Raw genomic sequence first — 12,500 nt, forward strand, 5'->3', positions numbered from 1 at the left:
AATCTCAACATCAATTTAAAATTGCGGTAGAGTTAACTAAAGCGAGGGAGTGAGTCTACCTTATCTAATGACCTACAAGTAGATATCCTATGTTAGCTTACAATAATTATTTATTATTACATCCGCCCTCACTATGAAAATAGCTCTGTGATTGGTTGAGAGCATTCAATCACATTCCACACATAAGCATTGTGAAACTTGACATGATCAATGTAATATCCTTGCTGTATCTCAAGGTTCAACGTCTTCCCTGGTTACTAAGCCCCTTGGAGTGTTCTCCTCAGAAACAAAATGGCCCCTGAACGCTTCGCTTCTGTTTCGTTCTGAAGGATGAATTATGTGCAAAATGTAGTAATAAGACAGTTTATTGAATTTGGTTTTTCGCATGAGTCATGAATTATCAAAAACCGAGGTCTGTGTTATCTGCCAAAGCCGAAGGCTGATGCAGATAACACGAGACCTCGGTTTTTGAAATAATTCATGATATCCAATGCTCCAACCTCAATTCCAATATTTGTTTATTATTGGCTACAGTGGGTTACTGAAAAGTGAGCTAAAGTGATCACTACGAGTGGTGATCTAGTGAGGTAGAGTATCACCACGAAATTGCCATGCTAGTCCTGTCCCTGGGTGTAGTTGGACGGAATTGAATGGGCACCATGTCGATAAGCACTCCGAATATCAATTTTTGTGCCAGATATGCATTACCTTCTTTGATAAGTTGAGACTGCCTTGGCGACTGTCAGCGTATGAATAGTGGTGTTGTGTGTCAGTGTAATGAATTAACATTGCTTTCGTTGGTTGTTTGGTCGTGTTGCTGCACTTCGTGAGTCAGACGGACCTTGGTCCGCTTCGTCCGGTTTTCGGTATCGCTCTCGCCAAGGCGCCTTACTATGGTAGGTTTTTCAGTTGTTATTATGGTAGTTTTTCCGGTGCTGTATGTTCTTTCCTTTCTTCTTCCGTGTAATTGCCCCCTTTTCAACTTTGTCGCGAACACGGGCCATGTCCTGTTTTTTTTGCCGATTTAATACATTCGTCACTCTTCTGAGTGTTGTATTGTCAGAGTCACATGCTGTGATACGATACGAAAGCCCTGCCGTTCAATCCTTTCAGCAGATAGTCACGGTCAATATCCGAAGTCATGTGCGGTGAGTGGAGCATCGCGGGTAGAATGTCTCCGTGGTTGAGGGTTCGGTCGGGGCTGCGAGCAATTTGCCACGAGGCAGACCGTGTTGACAGCGGCATTGAAGCCAATTACAGCCCGACAGGGAGTTAAATTGGCGGCAGATTGGCCTGACAAATTGTGGCAGGAGGACGGCCGGAATTGGAGAGCGTTGACTCGGCAGTAAGACCTAGCCCAGAGTTTGGTTTGATTGAGTCCAATGGCCCGTTTGAACCCCGATAACCTGCGTATGAAGATTGTCTGGTGAAATTCGCTGGCCCCAGCGAAACCCGTGACGGTGCTGAGTTTACCGTCTATTTCGTCTCTATCACTATATGACTGTACAACATGAGGCAAGAGTGTGAGACTCGAGCAGTTCTGCTACTTTCTCACAGTGTGGTTATAAGATAATCGGCAATTTCCTGAGAACGTGCGCCCTCGAACACGCTTTCCTGTGTTTGACAGCTTGGTTGCATAATTTCTTTGCGTTTGCGGCAACCCACATTGGACAGTGAAATGTTTTTCTAATTTTGGCTCGCTTCTAGAAGCCATCGTAGACAATTCGTGCAACCAGGCAGAGCCCACCCAATATTCTCTGCTCATGCCTCCCCACCAATGGTCCATCGTAATTTGACAGTACTTATGAAGTCAGGAAAATAATGCAAAGGTTTTGTCTCCCCCTCTTTCTTCGACTAGCCGCTTGGTGGCTGAGTTCCTAAGAACACTTGCGTGGTTTGTTGTCACCCCTCTCGAGGGGAAACGGGAAATTGGTTGCGTCTGTGGCTCCGAGCTTTAGAAGTTGGGTCATCCATGGAGAATTCCGCCTATCCTTTTTAAGCAAGTCTTCCAAACCACCACCATCGTTGGCTAGTGACTTGGTAGTTACCGGGGGGTGCTCTTGCTCAGAGATGCTTTTTTCCCTCAGGTTCTTTTGGTACCTTGGTCTTTGCCGTTTTCACAGCTCAAGTTTAAAGGCCTGCATGATACAGTCTCCCTACCTGGGTCCCGAGGGTTAAGAAATCCATGCGTTCCTACATCGTTCTACCGCCATGAACTAACTTTTTTAAGCGCATCCTGGCTGTTCCAGTCGTTTGTTCCTTAATGTCTCGATACGTGCTCCATCGTCTTCAACATTCCATTATCGCTGCCAACCACTTTTTAAAATCGAAACGACTCTCTTACCTTTGCAAAAAAAAAAATTTTTTTAAATTTTCAGATTGCACTAAATACAAATAGACGTTTGATCGCAAAGTCGCTGATTTTCTTGTCTCTCCGTCAAAGAGAAACATGCTAACTAGCTTATTGGCAACTCTTCGCTATATATACTTGCCCGGGTTGTGGCATGGAAATTTCCGCTGGCGGTTAATTTTGATTGTGTGATAAACAAGTCTACTCACTCCCCCGCTACAGAGAGAGAAAATAGGAGGCATGGGAAAAAAAATAAGCAACTTCTGACTGGAGAGATGTCTCATTACCCTGTAGTACAACTTTTATAATAGCACATTACAGGTAGTATAATCAGGACGTCTGAATCAATCTATGGAATCGATGATCGATGGACAATCACTGTACAATGTGATGATAATCAATATCAATAAATCAATGGACAAATTTGATCGCGTAAAGTTTTTGTGATTATCGATTGTCACTGAATTATTCAATGTCACTCGATAATCCGATGAGAATCTATGTAAGTTTGCCACTACTTTTGCTTATTTGATTGGTCATTGATTGGCGAAAATTTGTAGGGTGTGGGGTATGTGGTATACGTTATTTCTTTTTTTCTTTTTTTGTTTGTTTGTCCTATTTTGTTTACTATTTCCTCCGCTTGGAAAGAAGTGTGTAAGGAAGGGTTTTTTTCCACATATTGGAAAGCCTTTTCAGGGTGGAGGGGAGTTTGTTTTGAAACTTATGTTGTTTTTTCCTTTTCCACTTCCAGCGTCAGCTAGACATTTCACAGTCTGACTCAACAAAAGTTTTCCTAAATATGGGAACTGTTTTCAAATATTTTGCCTGCTTATAGAGAAATACTTTTAACTAGACATTTACAGTTGTTTGCTTAGTTACCTGGCCCTTAAATGAAAGTTGAGGCCTGGTGTTGATCTTGTTATGATACAGACCTCCCTCCTTATTTGAATATTTAATGATGTTGTTGGGCATGCTAATTAGTATTAGTATCACTCAAACTAAGTGGACTAATGTACAATGCTTTTGCATTTTTTGAGTGGCTACGCTACTAGCGGACTATTAGTAATAGTCCTCGAGTATCGAAAAGCGTGATGCTTTCTTTTCGTTTTACATCCCAAATAAATATATTTTCTACTTCGCATTTGCTAACCTTTTATTATTGCTTTTTTCCCTGTCCAACTAGTTGGGTGAGTACTAAAACAATAATTGTTTTAGAGTTATCGTGTCAACTAGTTTATTAGTCCGCTTCCGCCCTCAAGGGGGCCACGGGTTCAATAGCCCATTCAGCTTCGCCTCATGCAGCTATGGGTCTAATTGTTAAGAATTTACATAAGAAAGGCAGTGAGGTTTCTATCAAACAAGGTCAACTCCAGCCCCCCCCTTGCCCATTTTATTCACTGGCCCAGGTAACTAAGCACAGAGACTGTAAAATGGAACTATTATTAGCTCGCCCGCAATGCCGTGGAAGTATACAGTTCTTCCCATGAATGAGTTCGATCCTTGGCATTTCCTTTTTTTCCTTGTGTGATACAGCACACACGATCTGTTGGCTAGTTTCAAAGGTGACAGATAAATATATTGTGCTTTTTGTGATGGTATGGTATGTATGCAAGCTGAACACAGGCATAGCGACCATATGCACATGTACGCACATGCGTACCTCCAAAACCTAAAAAAAAAAGTTTTATTTTATTTGTTTATTTAATATTCCTGTCATTAAGGGAGAAGTCTCTCCCTTGCCCTGAATCCACATTTACCGTGGATAATTCACTAGTCTAATGTAAACTTACCGCACACCACTGGCTCAGTTGGTTGAGCATCGGGCTGCCATGGGGGAGTTCTTGAGTTCGAGCCCAGCTGGACCAACACTCAGGGTCTTAAAATAACTGAGGAGAAAGTGCTGCCTCTGTAATTACATCCGCAAGTGGTTAAGACTTTCAAGTCTTCTCAGATAGGACTGTAACCGTAGGCCCCGTCTCACAACCCTTGAATGTTTCACAACCAATGGGACGTAAAAGAACCCACACACTATTCGTAAAGAGTAGTGCATGGAGCTCCCGGTGTTTGGTCAGGCCTCATTTCATTCATTCATGTGCTGGGTGAGATCGCTAATGGACTGATAGCGGCTGCCAGCGGCGCCTGTACAGTGTATATGCTGATGTCGGTTCTCACCCATAGATCACTTGCTTGTAAAGTGCATTTGAATATGCCAATAGAAAATGTGCCATATAAATTCACTACCATTACACTTACATCAGTAGTATCAAAGGTTGACAAATAAACAACAAAGTTACTGTGATTGTTGCCATTGCTATAGAGGGGGTTGAGTAATGTTTGAAGGACTTTTCCACATAATTTTGCTGACCAATTCCCCCCCCCCTCCCCCACCTAGTGATATTAAACCAAAGCCCCCTTATTGTACACTTAGCTCATTCCTCATTTTAGTAACTACGGTAACCTTAGATTTATAGAGATGCTTCTCTGGTGCTCAATAGATCTAAACAACATTGGTGTCTCTGCATTTGTATACTATTAGGTTGATCAAGCTGGTCTCAGTCTGTCTAGGACTTATTAGCTCTTAAACATGTCTGACCCGGTAAGTTTTTTTGTAATTTTTTGTTACTCACTGCATTGAAAATTAACTTTCTGGACTGGAGTAACTGCAGAAATACCTGCCACCCTGGATGCGTGGATACGTAATGGACAATACCACCCTAGTAATGTTCTAAGTATATTCTGACAGTGCTCAAAATTGTGGTCATCCCAGATGAACAGAAAGTTATTGGCGACTAGTGTTTGGGTTGAATTGGTCGCCACAAAGCACAAACAACGGACAACCCAGCCAAAATATAGAAAATGTGTTACATACAGCAGCCGACTCGCTCTATGGTTTTCTGTTGTCAATGTCTGATAGTAGTGTGAAGCTAACAATAATTAATTTGCCACAGTTGAGCATTTTCTCTTGTTTAGAATATCTGGGCGTTTACAAAAAGTTCTCAGGTAGGAAAACTTGCATGCACATACAGGGTTGTATATAAGAGCCGGCAGCCGGCGAAGTTCGCCGGCTTCTCTGTCAGGTTTCGCCGGCTACTTTCATTGTTGGAGCGTCAAGACATGTAGAGGAGATGATTTTTATGAGGTCTAACCTACTTGGGCTCAATACAAATAGAATTTGCAGTGCCTATCTTTTCTGAAAACACATAATAGACTTCTGACTCAAGGGCAGTTTAAAAACGTTATGCTTGAGACTTTCGTTTTGAAAAAATCTTGCTGCGATGGCGGGAAAGTAGGAACAATATGATTTGTTGTCGGCCATTATCGGATTTCGATATCTTTAACAGCCACCGACTGTATCTTACCGGAAGGTAAAATCACTCAAGGGACGTTTTAGTCCGCGCAAACTTCCTTTAATCACGCCGCAATCATAAAAAAAACTGGTAAACAAAGAAACACTTTCAAAAGGTTTGTTCTCAATCCAGAAGGAAATTTACATTATGATGTTCTGCTAGCAACACGCTCAGCCTACATTCACGCATCTCTTACCACAAACTCAACCGAGGAACAAAACTAGCCCCTGATCATTCACTAACCGCTCCTTCGTTTTCACTTCGAACCTTTCAGTTGATCATTTATAGCGAACGTAGTAGAAGCTGAGGACTCGTAGACTTTATTAAACACTTGAACGTAACGCTCCTCGGAGTTAAATCCTACTTGCCCGCGTAAGTGCTCGTCCTCTCGAGGGCATCTGTACGCTTCAACATGACAACGGATCTTTATCCAACGTCACTCTTGATCAACTCTCACTGCTTTAAAGGAACTCCTAAACTCTTCGGAAAAAAATTTACATCACTCTTAAACCGCTCGAGTGATTTTCAATTTTCGAAATTACTACAACCAAGTTCCGCAAGCATATTTTCCCGCTAATTACACAATGGAACGAATGTGTGTCATCTTCACACCTAAACAGGATCGCAACATCCTTTACGGCATTGGCCAATTAGTATCCTCCAATCAGCTTCTTAATTAACAACCAATCAGAAGCCTTTGCTGGTCTAGTCCTTCAGAGTATGTGCCATGTTTACAAGTTGTCAAGTGGCAATATTTGCCAGGCTCGTTAGCTCCAGCAAAACCACCAAAAAGATACAAAAAATATCACTCAACTTTTTGTTTATAGGGTTGTATTATTGAAATGTCGCTTCGTCTTTCTTTGAGTAACATGGTTTTCATAGTATAATTGCAGCTTGATTCATCCCTCTAATGTTTTGAGTTTCATGGCCCAAAATGCCAGGAAAGGCATTTTCCGGCATTCAGTTTTCAAAAATTTTCCGGGGGTGCATGCCCCCGGACCCCCCTAGAAGCGATGGGCTAAAGCCCATCGTGTGGGTCCGGAGACCACAAACCGTCTACTTTGCAAAAAGCTCCGGCTACTTAAATGAGCAATGCATGTTTTTCACAATAAATTTTTAGTCACACTTTGCCTCTATCCATTTTCATAGCTTTAAGAACAAGGCATATCACATTGCTTGTTTGTTTCTTGATGGGATAACAAGAAAGTTTGCAAGGTATACTTCATATGTGGCGCTGTATTGATGCATTCATTCCCAGGGTCTGTCTTCACCCTTTCTCTTGTATCTGTGTATCTGGGTTTCCACATATCCAGAAAATTTAGGGCTTATCTTTGAAGAGGCGGGGTATTCTGCAGTTAAGCCAATTTTATTTTCTCTTTCATTCTTGCCCAAGGTGTCTTGCCAGGTTAGACACTTCAAAATGAATACATAAGGCTTAACAAGCTCTGGCATCCCTGGGGGGCTTTCCATTTGACCAGAAATTTTACTTTAAATTTTTGATAATTTCATGAGGTGAATGAAACAGCATTTTCCAGTTGGCTGCTCGAAACCCATCAAATCAGCAAGTCCATGTACATGCAGCCCGGGTGGAATGAACCAACGAATGAGACAGGGTTTTCTGGTTGTTCCAGAACTTTAGAACTTCAGGGCCACAATCGCAAGGTATTCCCAAATTTCTGTTCCATTAGATTCGTTACCCTTCTTTTTTGGGAATTAATTTTATGGTCAAATAGGAAAGGGCTCCTGGAATACAACTGAAAATACTTTATTTGGATCAGTGCAGGTATCAGGGGCCATCCATGTGGTCAACCCCTGGGGACCTGGGGGTATTTGTCCAAACAGCTCTAACAAATTCTTTGTAAATTCCCTGGGGTGGAGCTTAACATTGTAACAAACATCTCACCCTGACGGGCTGTGCCGTATTCCAGGGTAAAAAAACTGAAAAAATTTTTCAGATGGCTTTTTTTTCTGTAATCAGCGCAGACAGAACAAAATTAACAATATGCATTGTAACACCAGGTTAGTTAGGAATAAGCCCAAAATTAAGTCAAACATTTTTATTAACCAAAGTTGCCTTCCTTTACAACCTAATGCTACGTTTATTAAACCTCTACTCTTCTTTGATATCCTTACTTCCTAAACATCTTTTTTAATAATCACATGTTGACCAATGCCATTTCGTTAATGATTTACGCAATGGAAAACATCTATGTGATTGAGAATGTTAAATAGACCTCAAGGTGATTTTATTGCCGTTGCCTCTTTCCTGTGTATTTTCTTTAACCGGTGAACCAGAATTTCGCGAGCAGTAACACAATACTCGACATTGTGGACTCTTTTCACATACTTAGGATCTACCACGACCTCACAACCTTTGTCTTAATAAAGAACTATAGATAAGACTAAGCAAGGCTTTCACTGTTTTTGGGAAGCTGGAGAAACACATGTGGAGGACACGTACCTAAACACCAAGGCAAAAGTGATATGTATTATAATGACGCATTGTGTTTGAAGCATACTTTTGCGGGGCTCCTCCTCATGGCCAACCTACTACCACCAAGAGGAAACAACTCTGTGCCTGGAGTAATCACATTGTTATTACGTTGAATCAGATCATTTACAGATCTTCACTTTAAAGTTGTTTCTAAAGGAGAATTTTTTGAAGCTCTTCAATGGTTTAAAACATACCAGTAGCCACAAGATTTAGATCAAACAGTAATTTTGAAGAATAAAATTGTGAAATACAACAATGAGTGATGTAAAAAGGGTGAAGCAAAGTGTTTAATTAAAATGAAGCTCTTTGAAGTACTCTAACACTGGAGATGCTGCTGTTAAAACTAACCTGTGGTACTGAGTTGTGCAGTTGTAACAAATGCTAACATGAACAATGATTTTAAAAAATATCCTTAGGTACAGTGTACGCTCCAGGGAAGTTTGACGAAAAACACCAAGCACTCTAATGCCCCTGGCCAGACTCTGGGGCAAAATTATTCAACAAATCCCCAAGAAGGGGATTCGGGTCAGGTATCAAAGGGCTCACCCCATGGGATGGTTGCGTCTCAGAAAGTTCCTATCCTTAGCTATAAAATTATTTTCATTTGTGCTTGACACTTTATTTAGTAACACACACATGGCATGGACAGAATAATTCGATTCTGTGTCAATGCATTGAATATTTGAGAATTTTCTCTTTGTTTTTCTCTGTTGAGAGTGAAGCTATATGTATGCACTCTTTATGTGAGGTTTTGTGAATTTTTCTTGAATAACTTGTGTTGTTATCAGATTAAAAAAAAGAAAGCTGTTTGCTGAAAAACAAATTTCAGTTGTGTTTTCGTTTGGCCTGTGGCCACTTTGACCTAACGTTAAAATTTTAATGACTCAGTTCGCTTTTTATTATTCCAGAAACTGATGGCATACTTGAAGTACATGACAACTGTGGTCATTTTGCTGCAGGGTGGAAATGAAAGTAAAACGAGGGAACAAATGAAAGAAGTATTAAAATTTGAAATGAAACTGGCAAAGGTTTGTTTACAGGATTGTAAGCAATTAAAGATATTAGAGCGGCGGAGATCTAACCCGTAAGGTCGTGTGTTCAATTCCCACCCTGGTCAGACTTTTTCTCTGTCCTTGTGTGGGCCCAGTTCCATCAGTAGGGCGAACGCTCACATGGTTCACATGGGATAGAAATATAGCACTTCACGTTACACTACACTCCCTTCAGTTAATTCTGTTTAAGATATAAGTGCTACACGGCCAACGTTTGTATAAAAAAGTAAACTTTCCTTGTACTTGTACATGTTAATTGCTGTGACATTAACATCTTCAGTTCCCACGGCCTGCTCCCGTCTGACCTTGTAGCTCAGTCGGTAGAGGGGCGGAGATCTAACCCGAAGGTCGTGGGTTCAATTCCCACCCCTGGTCAGAGTTTTCCTCTGTCCTTGTGTGGGCCCAGTTCCATCAGTAGGGCGAACGCTCATATGGTTCATATGGGATAGAAATATAGCACTTCACGTTACACTACAACTCTCTTCAGTTAATTCTGTTTAAGATATAAGTGCTACACGGCCAACGTCTGTATAAAAAACGTAACCTTTCCTTTGTGCTTGTACAATATGTTAATTGCCGTGACTTTAACATCTTCAGTTCCCATGGCCTGCTCCCGTCTGACCTTGTAGCTCAGTCGGTAGAGCGGCAGAGATCTACCCCGAGGTCGTGGGTTCAATCCCCACCCTGGTCAGAGTTTTTCTCTGTCCTTGTGTGGACCCAGTTCCATCAGTAGGGCTAACGCTCACATGGTTCATATGAGGTAGAAATATAGCACTTCACGTTACACTACACTCTCTTCAGTTAATTTTGTTTAAGATATAAGTGCTACACGGCCAACGTTTGTATAAAAAACGTAACCTCTCCTTGTAAAGATATTAGAGTGTGCAACTTCAGTTTGAAACAGAAATGTGTACTAGAGATTGTGTTGTTCTTTGTGGCAATTCAGTGGAAGATAATTCGGCGGGTCTACTTTGCAGGTCGTGGGTTGCAGGACATTGTTTCCACCAAATACAGAAAGTATCCTAAACATCTTAAAAGCTAACCTTAGGCGTAAAAACTTTTGTTTAGGCCTAATTAGGCCTAAGGTTAGCTTTTAAGAATGTTTTGGATACTTTCTGTATTGGTGAGACAATGACCTGCAACCCGCGACCTGCGACCTGCAAATTAGACCCGCTGAAGATAATTCATGTTCTTGTCCACAAAAATGTTAAGGTTAGGGAGCTATGTTGTAAGAAAACAACGATTTTGCGCTAAAAACTGAGGGAACTGGAATAATCATGAATTGATTTCAGTGATTCAAATGAATTTGTTGCATCAGCTTTTTATTACAGGAGCAATAATATTAAATCTTTAAAAATGGCTGTGATAAGGTGTTCCAAAAGTGAGAGCTTTACAAACCCACAAGGTTATGACTTCTCATTATCAATAGTGTGTTTAATAACAAATCAGCGACTAATTCTTAATTCCTGAACAGAATACTTACCAATTGTGAAAGGAATCACAAAGGCAACCCTTTCTCCTGAGTTATAATAACTTAACTTCAGTGTTGGTCCAGACGGTGTTCAACTCACGACTTCCCACATGGTAGTCCGTCACTCAGCCAAAATTGTTGAAGTGAGCAACCGGCCAGGTTGCTCCCACCATTACATCATTCTACATTAAATGGTGATGTAAATTTAAAAATAAAATTTGTATGCTGTTTGCCTCAATTCTTCTTGGCCCAGACCTTGCTAAAAATGAAATAAAGGAGATCATTTTAATTTAATTTAATTTATGCCACTCTTCTTTATTTCAGATATTTGTTCCTCCAGGACACAGAAGTGAAATTGATGAGATGTACAACAAAACAAACATCGCCAAGTTAAAAAAGCTTTGTTATAAAGTGAGTTGAAGATAACTGTGGAAAATTTCCAAATGAGATGAAATACATGCTAATTTATGCACTCCTGAAATGCAAGCCTTTGGTTGCTTATAATAATAAGAAGAATATAATTTATTTTATTATATAAACACCAATGAAATACCAAGTGAGCTTTCGTGCGAAAACATGATATCTTCACATGTGAAGATAACATATTATTTTCACACGTGAAAAGATCGCTGTTTCTATGGTTGCACATCAAAATGGCTCTTTTCGATGCCTTTGAAACAATTTAGTATTTCATTCTGGAGGTTGGTGTTTATGTAATAAATAGAATATTACATGGCCGCTTGGAGATACGAATTTTCTCTTCGAGTGATGAAAAATATTTCACTCGTTTGCTGCGCTCACTCGTGAAATATTTTTCAACACTCGAAGAGAAATTTATTTCATATCTCCACGCGGCCATGTAATATCCTCTATATAATTTATGGCGTAAATTCAGCTAACCGGTATACAATATTGTCAAATGCGCCTCACGTATATGAGCTGTATATAGTACTAATGAATAATAACAATTACAGGAAAATCGAATCTAAATTTACATGTAAAATTAAACTAACTAACTTACCGTATGACTGTGTATAAAATATATCAAAACTTTTATTTGTACGCTTCAATAAAAAGTGCAGTTTTGAGTTTCTGTTTAAAGTACTTAAGTTTGACATGCTCCTGACGTCATAAGGAAGAATATTCCACAATTTTGGTGCCACTGGCATAAATGCTCTATCGTGGTTGGTAATAGAAGAAACTTGTCATTTAGATCTAAGACTATAATTAAAATTGGGTCTTAAAGTTACCAAATCCGATATACTTCCGAGCTGTCCCCGTAGATTGCTTTAAAAGTGATAATTAAAATCCTATAGTCAATTCTGGACCTCACTTGAAGCCAATGTAATTCACGTAGTAATGGTGTTACATGACAATACCAAGGTGCATGGTATAGTAATCTTGCGGCCACATTTTGAACACGCTGTAGCTTAGATGTTAAATTGCTAGGTAGTCCGTATAAAAGCCCATTACAATAGTCCAGTCTGCTAGTTACAAATGCGTGGATTAATTTCTCAGTTGAGTCCCTGTCTAAGTATTTTCTGATACACCTGATGTTATGTAGGTGGTAGAATGCGCCTTTGCAGGTCCTTATGATATGAGCGCTCAGTGTAAAAGTATTATCTATCCACACCCTCAAGTTCTGTATCACTTCATCACTGGAAAACACCTCACATTCATCAACGATCAGGCTGTTGTGGTGGATCTTTCGTAATTGCGCCTTCGTACCAATGATCATGAATTTGGTTTTGTCATCATTGATCATGAGTCTGTCCCTAATCATCCA

The 12,500-nt window shown here is 40.3% G+C and overlaps 1 protein-coding gene across 2 annotated transcripts in view; it reads left to right on the forward strand.

Annotated features, from left to right (window-relative positions):
• The first annotated feature begins 4,840 nt into the window (after positions 1-4,840).
• The window catches only part of LOC137998063 (endothelin-converting enzyme homolog), a 26,895-nt gene continuing 19,235 nt past the window's right edge, over positions 4,841-12,500 (forward strand). For both annotated transcript variants that reach the window (XM_068844461.1, XM_068844462.1), the window contains exons 1-3: positions 4,841-4,946; positions 9,100-9,219; positions 11,039-11,125. In XM_068844461.1, the coding sequence (XP_068700562.1) occupies positions 4,935-4,946; positions 9,100-9,219; positions 11,039-11,125 (219 nt within the window). In that variant the 5' untranslated portion in view covers positions 4,841-4,934. The remainder of the gene's footprint in view (positions 4,947-9,099; positions 9,220-11,038; positions 11,126-12,500) is intronic.

Source organism: Montipora foliosa, chromosome 3 (assembly GCF_036669935.1).
Source record: "Montipora foliosa isolate CH-2021 chromosome 3, ASM3666993v2, whole genome shotgun sequence".
Taxonomy (NCBI): domain Eukaryota; kingdom Metazoa; phylum Cnidaria; class Anthozoa; order Scleractinia; family Acroporidae; genus Montipora; species Montipora foliosa.